This window comes from Notolabrus celidotus, chromosome 5, assembly GCF_009762535.1.
Source record: "Notolabrus celidotus isolate fNotCel1 chromosome 5, fNotCel1.pri, whole genome shotgun sequence".
Taxonomy (NCBI): domain Eukaryota; kingdom Metazoa; phylum Chordata; class Actinopteri; order Labriformes; family Labridae; genus Notolabrus; species Notolabrus celidotus.
Window position 1 is genome coordinate 28265013 of NC_048276.1, and position 18666 is coordinate 28283678.

Genomic DNA, 18666 nt, shown 5'->3' on the forward strand with positions numbered 1-18666 from the left:
AAATGGAAGTCTAACTGAATCTAAAATGTGTGTTTCGTTTCTCAGTGGTCAGATTATACTGAGTTATGAGTCCAACAAGAAGCCCATTGTTTGGTGCAGATTTCTTCTTTGTTTTTGAATAATATTTTAAAATCTTGTAAAATATTAAAATGTTTTAAATGATCTTTATCTCGCCTGTAAGACAAGTACGACCAAATCAGGCTACGAGATTCACCGTATTTGAACAGTACAGACACATCATACATACAACAGCCAAGTTAGATAAGTTATTGACAGAGCATAAAGACCACTTCACTCATTAAAAACCACAGAAGAAGAGATGTTGTTAAATAAGATTTTAATTATTTCTTAAAGGCGTTCATTCACTGCAACATCCAGGATGTGTTCAGTCCAAAAGGGAACAAAAATGCACGTAGCATGCTCATACACTTATTTAAAGCAAAACAATCAGAAACAGTCAAACCAAACTCAATTTAAAAAACAAGCATTTCAACATTTCTGTATCGTCGTCTTGTAAACAGACCCAACAAACCCTGAATTCAGAGTTATTAAAATCCTCATCCTGATAGAGTTACTTCAGCATCCTTAGAGCCGGTTTATATAATCATTTAATCACAGTAATGTCTGTTTATATTATCGTTAAATCACAGTAACATTTGTTTATTGTCATTAAGTCACTGTAGCATCTGTTTATTTGGCTTCATAGCGCTATAGTAAGGCAGATTCGGTCCTTAGTGTGACTTGTTAGATACAGTGAAACTGAGACTCAGTGGAAACCAATGGACAGACACTCCACAGCTGAAACAGACCTCTGGTATTTGGTTTCCATCAGAGAAAATCCTGATCTGAGACAACAGATCATCAAACTGGACTCTGGTCAGCCTCATGTAGCTGGAAGCAGCAGGAGAGTTCATCCAGACACAGTTCATGGAGGAGGGTCGACATTAAATAAAAACACAGAGGCGGTAACGTTTGGTGCATGGGTATCAGAGAGAACAATGTTAAATTTCGAGACCTGGGGTGAGCACCCATGAACCTGCAGTGAAATGTACACAAGCTCACAGGGTGAAAATTTGGACTGAACACGAAACCAGAGTTGCTTCGGGATGAGAGTCCAGGACCCGTCCCTCCGCTGTGATTCAAACTCAGAGCATAAAAAGACCTCCTCTTATCCTTCCACAAATTTTTTGCTTAACATTTCAAACAGTCTGTCAGACTCAACAGCCACAGAATCAATGGGTCTGGTCCGGTTTGATCCAGTTTGGTCTGGTTTGGTCCTACAGCAGGACGCAGGGATTCTTTTTGACGGCTGGCTGTGGGTTAAGGAAAGCCCTCACGGCCTCGGCGAACACGTCCTTGATGCCGTCCTGGTTGAGGGCGGAGCATTCGAGGTAGCGGATGGCCTGGATCTGGCGTGCGAGGGCGGTGCCCTGGTGGTGGGTGACAGGCGTCTGGTTCTGCTCCTTCAGCTTCCTCTGAGTGTCGCCGTCGTTCCGAAGGTCACTCTTTGTGCCGACCAGCAGGATGGGGACCCCGGGGCAGTGATGGTACACCTGAGGAGGAGACCAGGCCAGTAAACAGTTAGTGATGTGTTTCAGAAAATCCCTGCTCCCTCCTTTATCTGGACAAAGATCACGGAGTAAATAACAAAGATAATAAACTGTGTCTTTGTTTGAGCTCCTCGTCTGAATTTAAGAGAAACAAAAATAGAAAGCAAGTTCAAATATTCAACATGTTTTTGTTAAATATTCTAAATGTTGAAAAAAGTGTTTAATATTGTTAACTGGCAGCCCATCTTAGCATAAAGACTGGAAACAGAGGCAAACTGCTAGCTTTGCTCCAGGTGTTGTTTTTACTCTTTGTCTTTTGCACAGGTGAGATAAAGACATACAGTTAGCCCATCAGACATAGACCTTTGCATGTACTGAGATTAGTATATTAATTATATTGAATATTTTGGGACTTTTAATAACACAGGGTGTTATTTGTAATTATCTCAAAAGTTGAAGCTTTATTTTTATCCTCATTTCCGGTACCCACTGCCGCAGTTTTTTGCGCTGCTAGCGCCTATCTTCTATTCAAACCAAATGTGATTCAGCGCTTCCAGCACTCAGCGTCCTCAGCGCAGAAACGTCCTCAGCATCTGCTGTTTTTGTCGCAGCACTCTCAGTTAAAAACAGTTAAACTTTTGGAACACTGCCATGCTCATCCATGTCACTTCTTGATCACCGAACAATCAGAATCAGGAGGGTGTGAGACCTCTGAAATCAACTTTGTCAACAACAATAGTGGAGGTCCGTACAGAGGAGACAAGTTCTTCCACTTGTTTTTTCGCTTGAGTTTAGAGCTGCTGTTAATGCTATGAAACAAGTTCTATCAATAGTTTTTACAGTTTCTTGTTGAAATGCCATTGAATGAAAGCAGGTACGAAGCATACAGAGCCTTTTAAAGCAGTTGCTACTTAGGGAAGCAGAAGTGCTGCAGGACTAAATTCATAACCTAGCAACAGTAAACACTTGTGAGAAGCGCTCTAAAATTGAGGTCGTCTGGGCTCCCAGCTAAAAGAAACAGTGGCAGTGGACACGGCACCTAAATCACCATACATATACACACCCTGAACATAAAGTCTTTATAAAGGACCTTTTAAACTTTCTTCAGAATAATTTCTGCTTCTGTAGAGACAGTTTGACCTCTGACCTCAGGGTGCCACTTGTGTTTGACGTTCTCGTAGGAGGCGGGGCTTGAGATCGAGAAGCAGATGATAAAGACATTGGTCTGCGGATACGACAGCGTCCTCAGCCGGTCGTACTCCTCCTGACCCGCAGTGTCCCACAGGTTCAGACTGATGGTCCTGCCGTCCAATGTCACCTGAACGCACCACACACACGGGTACACACACGGTCAGGTGCACTGTTGTACAGTATGTTACACTATGACACACACCCAGACACAGACCTGGCTGCTGTAGTTGTCGAACACAGTGGGGATGTACTCTTTTGGGAAAGCTCCAGTGGTGTAGGAGATGAGGAGACAGGTCTTCCCCACAGCACCGTCACCCACCACCACACACTTGATACTCTGCATGATGACCTTTGACCTCTGAGTATGCAGCAACCTAAAACACACAGGTGAAAGGATGTTGAGCAGCATCTTACATTTTACCATTATTACATGCAAAGTGGAATATTTGAAGCCTTTGTTGTTTAATTTGGGCTCACAGATCATGATAATCCAAAATCTAGTATTTCAGGTTATCAGAATATTTCCTGAGATCAATCAAAGACATTTACGTCTGTAAAGTATGTTTAATTCTTCTCTCAGTTCTTGGTTTGAGCTCCTTCACATGAATCACTGCGTTAGTGTGTCATGGAGGTGTTGCTGAAGCTCAGGTCTCTTTGATCGCAGCCTTCAGCTGGTCCGTATTTTTTGGTCAAGTGTACCTCGTCTTCCTCTTCACTAAAATCCAACAGAGGCTGTTTCCAAAACCGCCTGCTACATACTACTTACTAATGTAGTAGGCAGTAGGTATTGCCTACTACCAACTGCGTTTGAATTTAGTCTGTAGTATGACTGTTCTGTTCAATCTGTGTTGCAGTGCGCTGGGCCAGACGTCACTAGATTTCCGGTTTCGGAAAGCGGAAGTAAACAACAGCGAAGCCGAAAGAGAAACTGCTTCTTTAGCATCCACTTATGATTTAAAAAGTTAGGAAGTAGTTTATATAGAATTTTAATAACCTTCACAGCACCCAAAAACGGATTTCCTCCCGTCAAAAAAGAAGGAAAAAGAAAAAGCGGAACGAGCGCTGTGCATTATGGGAAACAGTACGTGAGGCAGACTGGTCCGATGCATACTGTGAAATTTTCCCGAATCAGTAGACATCCGGGGAGTTTTGGCATACTGCAGATTTTGCTCTTGTTCACTTACTGCTTACTACATACTGAATTTTGGCCAAATCAGTACACTGCTAGTATAGTAGGCGGTTTCAGAAAAAAACAGAGTCTCTATTGGGTTCAGGTCAGGAGTTGGCTAGTCCAGCAAAGTAACATCACGGTCAGTAAACCATGTTGTGGAAGTTTTGGCACTGTGGGCAGGTGCTGAGCCCCGCTGGTAAAGGAAATCGACGTCTCCATGTAGCTCGTGACCTGTGCTCTAAAATCTCCTGGTAGACGTTGTGTTGACAGGTGTTGAGGACCACCAAAAAATGCAGAAACTTCACTCTGGACTTCAAACACATTGTTCTCTGTGTCTCTCCTCTCTTCCTCCAGACTCTAGGACCTTGATTTACAAATGCAATGCTAACTTTGCTAACTGAGCAGTGGTTCTTTTTTGGCCCAGGTAAGACTCTTCTGATGTGGTCTCTGGTTCAGGAGTGTCTAAATATTAAGAATGAGACAGGTGTAGTCTCTTTCCTGAAGACATCTGTCTGTGGTGGCTCTTGAGTTATCTGACTCAGCCTCAGCCCACTCCTCATGAAGGTCTTAAATCTTGTCTTGACAATCCACTCAAGGCTGTGGTCATCCCTGACGCTTGTACACCTTTTCCCTTCCAGTCAACTTTACATGAATATGCTTCAATTCACACTTTGGAGGGTGTAAGCAGTCTTTCCCATGACTGTGGTTGTGTTTACTGAACTACATTGATACCCTAATGCTTTTTGAGATATGTATGTGAACACTGTTGGATCTGTAGGCCATGATCATCAAAATTAAAACAGAAACATTTCAGTTGTGTAATGAGTCCAGAATGTATTAATTGTCTATTTTTCTTGAATAACTGAACTTTTTCACTTTATTCCAATTTATTGAGATGCTCATGTAGTGTGGTGTGAGTACAGTGAAAAATGATCTTCCTCTGTAACATAGAGCTCTCTCTCTGTAGGGATCTTTTCTGTAATGTTGTAAGACTCTTAGAATAACAACCTGAGCCTGCCAGGGACAAAAACCAGAATATAAGAAAGTAAGAAAATAAAAAATATACTAAACAATAAAATAACACTGGTGTGAAATGGAGTTCCCCTTTAACATAAGGCTCTGTGGGGATTGACTCGAGTTTGGGGCCAGCCTCTGCTGGTAATTTTGGGAAGTGCAGTTATTCAAACTTTGGCACTCCTGTTTTTTTCAACCGTGGATGTTTTGCTCGTCTTTGTCTCTCAGGAAGTTTGTGACATAGTTTAAGTGGTTCCTACATGAGGCCGACTCTCTAGAAGAATGAATGCAAAATATGAACTACTGTTCATTAGTACCTCTAGTGATCGGTTAACTCGTCCTCCTGTGGCGCGCAGAGATGCTTCAGCTTCCTTCAGTTAACACAGTTTGTTCAGAGACACGTGCCGTCCCATCGTCTGCCTGCGGGGGGAAAAGGGGGGAGTATTTGTGTTTATGGAAATTATCTCTGCAGAAGGAAACGGTATCCAAACAAAACAGAGATGTTATCCTGCACACACACACACACAGATTCAAACAAACACATATTTGAATGTAGCAGTGTGAGTGTAACAAAGACTCCATCCACTCAGTCAAAACATTATTTACATTTACGTGTGACATGTTCCCTTTATCACCTCCTGTCACGACCATAGACTGTAAAAAATATGGACGTAGTATCCGTGACGTCACCCATCTGTTTCTGAAGAGCTGTTTTGAGACCAATCAGCTGCGGCAGCCAGATTGCTTCTGTCGAGCCAGTGTGACGTAAAGAGGCGGGCTTTGAGCCTCCTAGCCAACAGCTACAGTGTTCCAACAGGCAGCTGTGCCTCTCATTGGAAGACTGGTAATCTCAATATCTTTGAAATTGCCGAATTAGAAAAAAATTCAACCCCTCACAGTGAGAGGACGTCGAGAAATTAGCTATTCAGACTACACTCATCTTTTGTAGCAGGCTGTAAACATGTTTATTAATGCTGCAAAGATCGTCTTTTCCCCATTCATGTGTATGTGACTTCCGGTACTTCCGGAGCCAGCCTCAAGCGGATCCTCGATGAACTACAGCTTTTAACACTTCCGCATTGACTCATATTTTTAGACCTGAGGTTGCCGCTTGGTCACGACAGATGCTTCAGTCATTGTTGATAAACTGCTTTAACTTTCCTTTTTGTCACTTTGAGTGTTTGATTTCAATTTTTATTTTATTGGAGCGTTACTGCTTAAAAAGTTGAATTTCTTTAAAAATCGCCAACATTTTAAAATCCACTTCTTTGCTCTCTGGGATCAGTTAATCCAGATTACTTTAGTCCTGTTTTAAAAGCAAATCTGGATAAGATGAACACCATCCTAATACAGACTCTAATAGGGTGTTGACACTAAACGCAAATTGGGCGAATGGCGCAAATTGGGCAACGCGAATGGCGCAATTGAAGCAAATTCATTCGCGAGAATTGAAATATCTGAACTCCAGCAAATCCATTGTGCTGCGATAGTCTATCAGCTAGGGATGCACCGATCCTACTTTTTAGGTCCCGATACCGATATCGATACCTGGGCTTTGGTATCTGCCGATACCGATAGTAGCTGATCCGATCCCGGTATTGATTTAACAATCTCTATTCCTTAATTATGTTTTAGCAACTTTAGGCTTTTCTGACTTCGTAAACCAAAATAAAATAAACATTTTTAAACTGACAGTATCATTATTCAAGAGATTATAAATGTGTACCAGCAGTTTGGTGAGGTAGGCTGGGGTTCAGGCAGAGCAGTGTCAGAAACATTAATTACGTGATGGTGAACTGTACCTGGGTTCCAAGTGCTAAACCAGAGGGTGAAATCCCTTTATTTCAAGGATCCGGAACAATTAAATCCAATAACATGTCCGTTTTCTCACACTTTGAATACATAAATAGAAAGTTTTTTGTTTTTTACAGTAGGCTACAGCTGGCGTAAACTTCTTCATTTGAGCTTCCATTAAATATGTCAGCGAGACTGCCATCCGTCGAAACATTAGCGCTGCACATGTTGCAAGTTTCCGGTGGAGTTGTTGGCAAAAGAAGCATGCACCTAAACTGCAGAGCCTCTGTAGTTATCCTCCATCATGCTCCACCTGGCAAAAATGCACAGACCGGCTGGCGCTGATGTCTTAGGAGACGCACATGGCTGTTGTAAACACAGAAAAGCATAGAACTGAGATGAATAGATCTGCCATATGGATTGGCACTATATATCGGCGCCTTGTCACGATATCCGACCTAGCTTTTTGAGTCCGATCTGGCCGATATCCGATACTAGGATCAGATCGGTGCATCCCTACTATCAGCGGAATATATGGGACGGATTGATTCTATCTCTGTGCAGCTTCCCTAAACTTTGTGACTCTACCTACACCATTCAGCTCTATAATCCAGCCTCAATCCAGTCTATGTTGGGATCACGATAATCCTGATATTCTGGATCAAAGTTATCCTAATCCGACTCCACAACACAAACTGAAGGTTTGATCAGGATACAAAAAAACTACATTACCTGATTTCACTATTTGATCCAATCTGATATCTTAAATCTGATCAGATTATGTTTGGACCCTGGGTCTAAAGTTTTTCTTCCCCTGCTGCTGTGGCTCATGGTTTCACACTCTGACCTGTGTACCCCGCCTTTAATTGGCAGCACATGAGAGCCTCCTGTCTGCAGATTAAACTAATGCATAGTACTGATTGTAAACCATCCTGATATGACCACAACAAGAACCTCCCAGCTATACTGAAGTCAGGAACATGCTTGTTAAAAATTGATTAATATTCTCACACACACACACACACACACACACACACACACACACACACACACACACACACACACACACACACACACACACACACACACACACACACACACACACACACACACACTTCCCTCTGTCACAGGATTATCATACTGTAGACATTGTTTCTTGTCTTTGAAGGAGAGAAGCTTCGAACAGAAAACAGGAAGCTTCAAATAAAGCAGGTAAAGATGGATATAAAGGAAGTGAAGAAGGATGTGAGCGTATATTTAAACACAGCAGGAGTTCAAGGTTTAACTGTTAAATGTTCTCTTCTGTCTCCACAGCTCGATCCAATCACTGACAAATAACAGAGATCCAACACAGCCTGAGTTAATGATCGATTTTATTTATACTAAACATCGAGTGGAGCGTTAGTTAAGGCCTTAAAGTCAAGCTCCGCCCACAGAACATCAGCTGCTCTTAAAGTCAACCCCATTAGCTGACAGCTCAGCTGATCACATCTCCACATCCAATCAGCAAACGGCAAAATTATCGTTTTATTTAAACTGCTTCAGCCTGCCTTCTCTTGCTGCTTCCTCTGCAACCTCTTTACAACCCTCCTCCAGCCCTCCTCCACCCCAGCTCTTCCTTTCTGCTGTGTCTGATTTTACCAGTGTCATAGGTATTGTCACTGATGCTCACTCTGCTCTGTACCCCGAACAGTCTTTGCTGCTGCTCTCCCTGCCTTGGCTTTACATGAATGCTCAAGAAAAAGGGAGGTGTGCTCTCCCCACCTCCGGCTTTGGCATTCCACATAGACAGATGGAAGGGCAGGGAGTTCCCAGAACAAATGTCAAAGGGCAGAATCAGTACACAGGGAAAGTGTAGGTCACATTTAAAATATACAGTACTTGTAACAAGATGAGGGAAGTTAATGAACAGGGCGCAGAAAACGAAGCAGCACAGTGTAGGAGAGCCAATGAGTGAAGGTAAAACGTCACAGAGGTGCTCCACAATAACAACATGTCATTCAAACTCCAACCAGCAGATATAAACTCTGACCTCCAACAGTAAAACTAAAAAGTTTCACCCTGAAGAAGCCGAATCATGTAAAGTGAGTGGTTCATTATCAGAAACAGACTCCTGACAGAGGAGAAGTGTCTCATCCTGACTCTACTGTGTTTCAGAAACACTGCTTTCTATCAGGTCAAATTTATGTTATCAATAATGTTTCAGTTTGTCTGACTGAAGCCCCTTTATAACATCAACACACACAAACAAACAAACAAACAAACAAACAAACAAACAAACAAACAAACAAAGTGAAAGGCAGGCTGAATTCTTTATGTTTAGTGTCTGTGTCAGTTCAGGTCTGTGTCATGTGCTAAAGTTGGATTTGTGTTTGTGTGTCAGTGACAGTTTGTTTGCAGGATCATAAAACTTGAAACTAAAAAGCAGAAAACTAAGAACAGAGCTTTAACATGAAGACAGAATGATGAGAGGAACGAGAACAGCAACATTTGACTCCCTCCAGATGTCTGTTCACAGAAAGTGTCTCAGCCCAGACTCTAGGGACGTCGACCCCACCCTCTCTCCCCTCTCTCTCTCCCTCTCCCTCTCTGTCTCTCTCTCTTTCTCTCTTTGGGCGGAGGTCGGCTGATCTCACTCCTGCTGGAAGCTTCACCTCTGATCTCACAGCGTCTCTCTTTCCTGCTGCTCAGTCTCCTCCCGTCTTTCAGTCTGGATGTTTAACTGTCGAAAAGCTGTGAACCAAATAAGCATTTTCATGGTTTTACTCCGTAGTTATATCAAACAGCTGCTCTCTGTAGTGTCTGTTGAGTATAAACAGTGCATTTGTTGAGGACTACTTTTAGATGTGAATTAATCTGTGTTTGGCCTGTCAAAGAAGCGTTAAAGTGTTGTAAGACGTCCTTTTGTAACTCAGGTGTAAGAAGAAAAAAGGAAGCTTCAGGAGGAGAATGTCATTGTGGTTTCATGTTGAAATAAACTGAACCTCTGTTCAATAAATTCAGTGAAACTGTTTCCTCCCATTTGTTTGAAAGCTTCTCAAATCTACGACAGTTTCTGCATCAACATCACTTTAAATAGCCAGCTGCGGTTCATCTCCTGTCCACTAGAGGCTACTGTGACTGTGCTGAATGTATATGAAGACCACCCAATAAACTAAAAAAAATGAAGCTAACAAAGGAGTCCCAAAACCTGCAGTTCCTCCAGTGTCTACTCCTGTAGTGAGTCAGTCCCATAGACTGTAAATAAAAATGGACAGCGTTGCTCCGCCCCTTCCCGTTGTACAATTCTGAAGCCAAAAAATCCCGCTCCTGGGCGCAGCCATTGTGCAGCCAGAGCCTGCGAAACCACTGTAACGAGCTCCGCCCTACAGCGTAGCGTCACAAGACGCTGTGTGTCATTTGAAGTCTCCCTCTACGGTGGCTGTGAATCAAAGGAAGTAAAACCCTGTTTTTTAAACTCTAATAACTAACGAAAAAGAAACTTTTCAGAAAAAAGAGGCCTTACACACAAAACAGTGAAATACTAACTACATATCACCACAGCATACGGATGTGAGAAAGATTCGTACGACGTACGACATATCAAATCAAACTGCAGAAAGGAGAATAGTACGGAACAGATCAGATCAAAGCAGAATAGAATGGAATACTTCTGATTGATCAAAGCCAAATAGAACATTTATTAATTCTCAACAGAAAGAGACACCAGTGATGACCATAAACAGGAAAGGAGTCGATCACATGTTCCCTCTGCCTGATAACACTGTGGTAAAAACTCTCTCTATAGCTCATTTCTCTATTCATGACAACTGTACAGGCTGACTTGATATACAACTCACCTGTTTACATTAGATTAAGGATTAAAGGGAGGTAGAATCAGGGAAGTGGCCTTTTTGAGTGACAGGTGGGAGCTGCTAGCTGTCTGCTTGGTGTCCCTGCTCAGTCCCTGAACTTAACCTCTCAGCTGTGTTTGTGGGTCTGGAGACTCTTGGAGGTCTGTGTATGCTCTGTAGTCGACTGTTTCCGATTGCTGTTGTCAGACGGTAGGCTGAGGTGAAGGAAAGACTGTTTCTGTGAGTGTTGCTCATAAACCACACCAAGCATTGACCCCTTTCTGAACCACACGCTCTCTCTGCTGCTTCAGTCTGATAAATACACAACTCAGATCAGCTTGAGTTTCCCGCTGTGGGAAAAACCACGGTTAGCTGTCCCATTAGCTGCTAATGACTTAGCCACAGGCATAAACTGTGCTGACCCCTTGCTGATCTCGGGCTCCGCTGTCTCACCCAAATATGGTCACTTCTGGTTCAAAAAACCAACATGGCTGCCACCCTAACTCTCTTTTAAACGGTTGTCACAAAGCAAAGAGTTTATTCACAGTCTCAACCTGCATGGTTTAAAGTTTTAGTCAACTCCTTTAAACATGAGCGTGTCAGTCTGTTGTTACTGTTTGTCCTAAGGCTTAAACGTGAAAATCAAACTGCTGAATACCCTTTTCAGCTCAAACCAGAGACAGCAGCAGGTCTAAATCAGATCAGAGCTGTAGGAAGAAAGAAACCAGCACGTTAATAGAAAAGAGGAAGAGCTCAGCAGAAACACATTTAGGGTGTGAAAGCAACCTTCCTCTTCACACGAAACAAACACTGTTTTATTTCAATGCCCGTAAATCATCAGCATAATCAGTCAAATATAACACAGAGTGATGGAAATACTCACGAGTCATCACAGGGAAATATGTCATAAGGTGTGTGTGGTCTAATGTTCTCGTATCTTTGGGATAACGTTTGATCACAAACTGGTACAGAGCAAAGACCTGAACCTGTCCACAAAAAAACCACAGAGCCCCCTGGTCCAACTTCATAGCAGAAACAAACACGGTTACAGCCTGCTACAAAAAACAAATGTCCGTCCCTCCCCCTGAAGTAATTTTCTTTTGACATAATGTTTCGCCCTCATGTTTGATACTGCAGCAGTATTATCAAACAGATGTACGCTTTCTGTTGAAGTATTGTTTCAGACAGAGAAACTCTACAACCAGGGCTGTTTTTGGCGAGTTAAATAGCTAAATAACAGTAATAAATCTGAGTTTACAAAGTTAAGTCATTGTTATGTTACAGATAATAATTTGACATAGCTACAAATCAACACACAGCCTCATCACTCTGCATCCTGATAAAAGATGATGGTGCTCATTGGAAATTAAAGTCTTCACCTCAGAAAGGCACTACTGACTTCATCCAGAGGGGGCGCCAGAATCAACACAACATGAAAACTCCTCACAGAGCCTTTTTAAAACGCCGCTGTTGTGATTATATTGAGGCTAAGAGTCACACATGAATTCAAATTATTAGTGGTGTGATTACTTTAATTCTGCTAGGTGGCTAGGCTATGTCCTCACGGTGCGTTTCATTGACCTCGGAAGTAGGATATTGGAGCTGAAACTGGGTTGAAAACTAAGTCAGAAAGTTGTTTAGACTTGAGCAACTCATATCTCAGAATTTCTGACTATAGACGCAACATCAGCTCCACTCAAAGTGAGAACTGACAGGTAAATGTCTGGGTTTTGGTATCAGACGTAGAAGTTAAGTTACAGGTTTCTAAGAGTTTAAATGGATGAAAAAAACAAACAAAAAAACTTCTCAGTGTGAAGGTATGACGGTCTGAGCTGTCCTGGATATTTAATCTGCAGTTTAACACAGAGACTACATGGATTAAATATTTGTTAGAGCAGGGTTTGATTTATCCAAATCAAATCTAGTCAATGCTACCACAGACAGACAGGCAGATTCCCTGATGTCTCCGTCGTGGTTTTTCTGGTCGGGTTTGTCAATGTTTGAGGAACTTCTACATCTTAAGTTTCGTCTCGTCAGCTGTGTTCTTTTTCTGTATTTTCTTTTAAATCTGCTGCTTTAGGAGGAATCTCCTGACCGACAGAGGAACCGAGTCATCACGCAGCTGAAGCTCTGACGGGAAAAAAAACTCTAAAATTGGAGCTCAGAGGTTTCCAGAAGATTTGAAAGGCTGTGTGGTCTTTTTCTACATTTCTGTAAAGAGATTAAAATTTGAGAGAGGAGACACCTGCTCCACTAAATGAGAAGAGTTATAAAACTACAGAACAAAAACTGATCAGCATAATGGATGAATGGTGGCTTCTCCTTTCCAATCCTTCGGCCAAATAATTTTATCAACACAGGTTGTGAAAACAGTGCGACACAGCTGAGATATGTATACTGGGTAAAACTGGAGAGAACTGGCACTAAACAATACAAAAACCAAAACTTAAAAACAAACATACACTCAACTATAGCATGGAGATGTAGGGGAAAACACAGAGAGAGACCAGACAAGAAAAGGACTAAAACACTATTGGGCCAGACCTGGACTGAAAAAACACCCAGCTTATTGTATTTAATGAAAACATAGAAACATTGGTCTCAATTAGGGACAATTGGCTACAAGATAAATAGTGGTCCTAATCAAGCCTAAAAAACAGGAAAACTGGGCTAAACCAGGGCTAAAATACCACAGAAAACTAGGACAAACTACAGCTAAAATATCACAAAATATTGTGATATTAATTAATTACGGGCCAAAACAGGGCTAAAACTTGCAGGGAATATTGGTCTTCCTAAAGGCTAAACTTAACAGAATGTAAGGATAAATAAATACTAAAACACCCAAAAATACTGATCCAAAACAAGGTCAAACACTTGGGCCAAACTGAGGGTAAGGCACTAAAACTATATTGTTCAAAGTGAGGCCTTAACACCACAGACTGTCTGTCAGATCTGAGGCTAAAACACCAACAAATACTGAGCAAAGCTGCAAATTCCCAAGAGTCCTTTATCCAGACATGGGCTTTAATAATATCAAAATGAATAATGAAGAAAAAACACTAAGGTTTGTTTTTACAAACTAGAGCTAATTGTCAAAGAATAAAGGCCAAACCAGTTACTAAACACCAGAGGATAGGTTAAACCAACAAAAATAAGGAGCCAACTCTTCAGTTTTTTGTTTTTACATCATCGTTTTTAAACAAAGACCCTGGTCTGGAGCTGTGTTTCCACCTTGCCCGCTGGTCTTTCTGTCTACACGTCCTCGTCCTTTTAGTATCTGACCATGTTTCCAAATCTTAGCTTAAACACAGCCTCATTTTTACTGACACAGCCCAGCTGAGTGAGTGTAAGAAGGTCTTCCACATGCACCTTACAACAGAAGCGTTTCCTAACCCCCCCTCACCCCGACAGTCAGACGGTGCCGGCCAAAGAGGAACTGGTCTGTGTTGAAACCGAAACAGGAAGGGTTTGTCCACAGCTCTGTTCATCCAGCAGCATGTGTGAAGAAAAAGTGACACAGTCTGAGCAGCAGTTTATGTGAGTTCACATACAAACATGAAAACATCTGAACATGGTTTTAATTTGTTCAGACTGTCATTAAAATAAAGACTGTAAGAGCAACAGGAGGTTTACATTCAGCCATCAGGTTTCTGCTCTGTGAATGAAACACTCTGAAACTATTCGTCTGAATAAGAGCAAACACTTAAACAACTGATGGAGTTAAACCAACCCAAGGGTCACAGATAGAAAATACCAAACCAGGGCCTCAACGCCAACAAAGAAAGAGCCAAATGCCAGATCATATTTCAGACAAAACTCGAGCTACTGCAACCAAGATTATCACACTAACATGACTGTCCAACCAGAGTCAGAAAACACTATGTTTAAAGGACATCACACCCAGAGCGGGTAGAAACAGGAACTGAATCTAAAATTAATGAATGAAAACACCACCCAGAACTAAAACCTGTGATAGTACTGGACCAAATTACAACCAAGGTACCAGAAAGTATGAAGCTAAACTGGAACAAAACGTCTGTGAATTTCAGACGATGAAAGTGCTGAACAAATCTTAAAACCAAGACTAAACTAGAGCTAAAAATATCATATCTGGGTCAAACCACGGCTAACACACAAGACAATGTTTGAACAAAACAGGAGCAGAACAACCAGAAATAATGGGCTAGAGTTACACCAAAACACCCGTATCGCCAAAAGTTAGTGACCCTACCAAGAGCTAAAAACCAAACAGGGTCGCACTAGATCAGGCCTACTTCACCGGGCGACTTTACAACACCAGAGAGTATGAAACCAAACTTGTTCTTATGAGTAAAAGAGATTGTGGTGATTAAGGGCTGAAACATTTGGCTGAACTAGATCAAAAACTACTCAGCCACATGTGGACTAAAACACATGTGAGTACTGTATTATCAAAAGCTCAAAACATCTGAGAATATCTGACAAAATGTGGCCAAAATACCCAAAAAATACTAGACTGATTGAGGGCTCTAACATCAAATAATATCACACCTGACCAGAGCTAAAACACTGGGTCATTCTGGACCAATAAAGACCAGAAGGCCACAGGATATTAAACTAAACCAGCTCTTACATGCCAAGGAATACTGCGCCAAACCAAGGTGAAGAGATAATCAATATTTTAACCAGCTGTTATAAAACACTAAAACATACCAGTCCAAAGCTTGACCATAACACAAGTAAACGCTGGACAAAGAAAGGGTTCGACGCGGTACATACTGCACCAAACTGAGGTTCAAACATGGACTAGTTTTTTATCAATCCTGAGCCAAAATAACCCAGATTATCAGACTGAGATCGGTAAAGAAAGAAAGATCAAGAATATGACAATTATAGCAATATATTAAAGAAAATACCTCAAACACCCGGGAACAGACCAAGACTAAATCCTGAGCCAGTCTTGGACTAAATCCTGAGCCAGTCTTGGACCAAACTAAGCTAAGGGTGAACCAGCAGAGAAACTGGCCTAAAACCGGCTGAAAGGCAGATAAATTGGGGCATAATGATTCAGAGGGCTGTATTTATAGATAAAGACAGCTGAATGATTCACATCAGCACTAAGTAGGCGTTCTCTGACGTAACTCACACTCCGACTTCCTGTTTTAATCTGGGAAATATGAAACTCACCGACATGACTGTGAAGTTTCTCAATAACATCTGAGCGTGAGTGACTGCTGACACTGTGATGTCATCTTGTCCAGCGTGGGAAGGACTCATTACTCAGTCTTTTCTTGTCAACACAATAATTTTAGATCTTCAAATATTCCAATAATACTCCAAAATGGGCCGCTCTACCTTCTGTTCATCCATCGATGCGTTTGCAGCTTGTTTTGATCATTTTTTATTCAACAGAAAACTGAATGACTCTTCATGGAGCCGGACCAACCCTGAGGTTTAAAGCCCCAAAACACTGAACCAAACCACGGCCTGTTAGGTGTGAGAATAACAAACCCAACCCAGACCAAAATACATGACAAGTGTGGACACCATAACACTGAGCAAGACCAAACAGTGACTACAAAACCTGAACCATAGCAGCAATTATATTCTGTCTTGTTGTCCGTAGTATTGATTGTCTGTCGTTTTATTTGCACTTGCACTGCTTTGCACCTGCCATGTGAGAAACACAATTTTGTTCAGCTGTATACAAGCTATCCAGATGAATGAAAATAAAGTTGAGTTGAGTTGAGTTGAAGACAATATCAGACCAAACCAGGGATAAAATACAGGAAATATAGACCCAGAGCAGGGCTTAGACCTCAGAAGGTTCAACTTAAAAAAATATCACAGAACACAGTCAATAACATCTGAGGTTACCAGACCTGTTAACACAGAATACTGAACAAACCAGGTCTGAACCTCTTCAAAATACTGGACTCAATCAGAGCATAAACTCATCAAGTACTGGACCAAACTTAACTAAAGCACTAGAGAGAACTAAAACGCTGAAGGATACTGGACAAGACTTGGACTAAAACCATCAGACAGTAACACAGATCCGAGGCACCTGTGAGTACTGACCCAAACCAGAACCAATGCATCAGGTAATAATGGTCCAAACCAACCGTAAACATCTTAAATACTGGTCTTAACAGGACTAAACTGTCACATAATACACTTTTGAATATTGGACCTCACATAAGCTGAAGCACCAGAGATAACAGAACTGAGCCTTGAAGGATACGGGACAAGACTTGGACTCAAACCATCGGACAGTATCAAACAGATACGGATCCAAACCAGGGAGAAACTATCACTGAGTACTGGGTCCATTGAGGGCTTAATTACCAGGGATACCAGACAGAAACAGGGATGAACCCATCAGAGAGTATTATCCGGGACTTCCACCAGATCCATGTCCGGCAGTCTCACCGATCCGCTGCAGGCCTGGCTTCGTTCATCATGACGGTTTGTTGTCGTAGTCAAGTGAAAAACGATCTGCCGATAACACAGTGTTTTATTCTAAAAAAAGGAACCACATGTTTTAATTTTGTTTTGGTGTCTGACTTCCTGTCCCACTCGATCTGCTCTGTTCCATTTAATGTGTCGTGCTCCAGCATCCAGCAAAAATAGAAGTCTTGCGTATCTGATCTGGAGGGCTCCAGAGCGCTGTATCAAAGATGCAGCCGGAACGCAACGAAGCAGATCCAGTGGAAGTTAATACATTGACTAGAATAGAAACATATCAACTCCAGTGCCATGACAGATCAGAGAGCCTGAAACATAGAGATGTGCTTTAGGTAACATCTGACCAAAGCACAGCTCAATAATAGAGAATACAGTTATAAACCTGGGCTCTAACATCAGACAACGTGAGACCACAACGGAGCCAAACGCCTGAGGATTCTGGGAAATAAAACAGATCTGACTAAACCAGAGCAAAAATTCAGGGGTTAAAGTGAAGAAATACAGAGCTGAAACACCAGAACATAGATCCAAACCTGACACACATGACACCACAGACCATCAGCCTTAGTATTTATTAAGTTAAGTAATCAATAAACTGATTGATTGTTTGGATTCAACTCTTCGCTGTGTGTGTTGAAAAACAGTTTATCTTTGCGTGCGTTAAACTTAGGGAAGAAGTGAGTGACAGACACACACACATTAAACACACACACAGGGAGTGGTCCTTCTCCATCTCCAGTTTCCTGCATCAACGTCAACAAACACGCGCACTCACTCACACACTCACAGAGTATTGATCAGCCGGAGGACCGATCGATCAACTGACGGGAATTCAATCTGAGATCAATAAAAGGGTAAAAGTTTGGGCAGAGAGAGGAAGCACACACACACACACACACACACACACACACACACACACACACACACACGCACACACACACACACACAGCTGATCAGTGTGCTCCCGGAGCTCCGGGGGGTGCAGGCAGAAACTCACCGGTCATCAGTCCTCCTCTCCGGGCACGCAGCTCCGCTCAGTCCCGCTCCGTGTGGGTGTGTATGTGCGCGTGTGTGTTTGTGTGTCAGGGTCAGAGTGTGTGCGAGTGGGACAGCGGATCTGTATCTCAGCGCGAGGCGGGCGGGCGGGGCTAATGAAGAGGAGGAAGTCCGAGAGGAGAGAGAGGGGAAGTGGTGGAGCAAGTTTGAGGAAGTTTTGTGTGTGTGTGTGTGTGTGTGTGTGTGTGTGTGTGTGTGTGTGTGTGTGTGTGTGTGTGTGTGTATGTGTGTGCGCGCGCGCGCGCGTAAACCCTTGGCACTTCTGTACAGTCCAGAGTTGAGTCATATTAAAACATTTTGTGTTTCATGTTTCTAATGAAATTTACAGAACCAACCAGAGATCAGTATGCATACCAACGTGAAGCCCCGCCCACTATCTGATTTATTGTAGGCCTGTTGAGAAAAGGACAAATAGCTGATTTATAAACTGTACTTTGGGGCTCTTAAGGAAATCTTCTTCCACACTGGGATATGTTGTAAACCTCTTTGCTTCTTTATTTTTTTAGTCTCTTTGTCGCCATCCTGTGTCTCTTTTTGGTTCTTATATGTGTACTTGTCTTTTTGTGGTTGTTTTGAGTCTCTTTGTGGTTGTTTTGAGTCTCTTTGT

General features: G+C 42.2%; 1 protein-coding gene across 2 annotated transcripts; it reads right to left on the bottom strand.

Annotated features, from left to right (window-relative positions):
- Positions 1–320: 320 nt before the first annotated feature.
- rhogb (ras homolog family member Gb) lies at positions 321–18161 on the bottom strand. 2 transcript variants are annotated; one of them, XM_034684103.1, is made up of 5 exons: positions 18001–18161; positions 5244–5346; positions 2956–3115; positions 2698–2868; positions 321–1553 (listed from the first exon to the last, which is right to left on the bottom strand). In XM_034684103.1, the coding sequence occupies exons 3-5, from the start codon at positions 3082–3084 to the stop codon at positions 1278–1280; spliced, it is 576 nt and encodes a 191-aa protein (XP_034539994.1). In that variant the 5' UTR covers positions 3085–3115; positions 5244–5346; positions 18001–18161; the 3' UTR covers positions 321–1277. The 2 variants fall into 2 exon arrangements, with proteins under 2 accessions (XP_034539994.1, XP_034539995.1); XM_034684104.1 differs by lacking the exon at positions 18001–18161 and adding an exon at positions 15452–15566.
- Positions 18162–18666: the final 505 nt, after the last annotated feature.

Excerpts from the sequence above, each read along its gene's own strand:
- rhogb (XM_034684103.1), bottom strand. The coding sequence starts at position 3,084 with ATGCAGAGTATCAAGTGTGTGGTGGTGGGTGACGGTGCTGTGGGGAAG. Across the intron at positions 2,869-2,955 it reads TCGACAACTACAGCAGCCAG|GTGACATTGGACGGCAGGAC; the intron begins GTCTGTGTCTGG and ends TGGTGCGTTCAG. Across the intron at positions 1,554-2,697 it reads AACACAAGTGGCACCCTGAG|GTGTACCATCACTGCCCCGG; the intron begins GTCAGAGGTCAA and ends TCTCCTCCTCAG.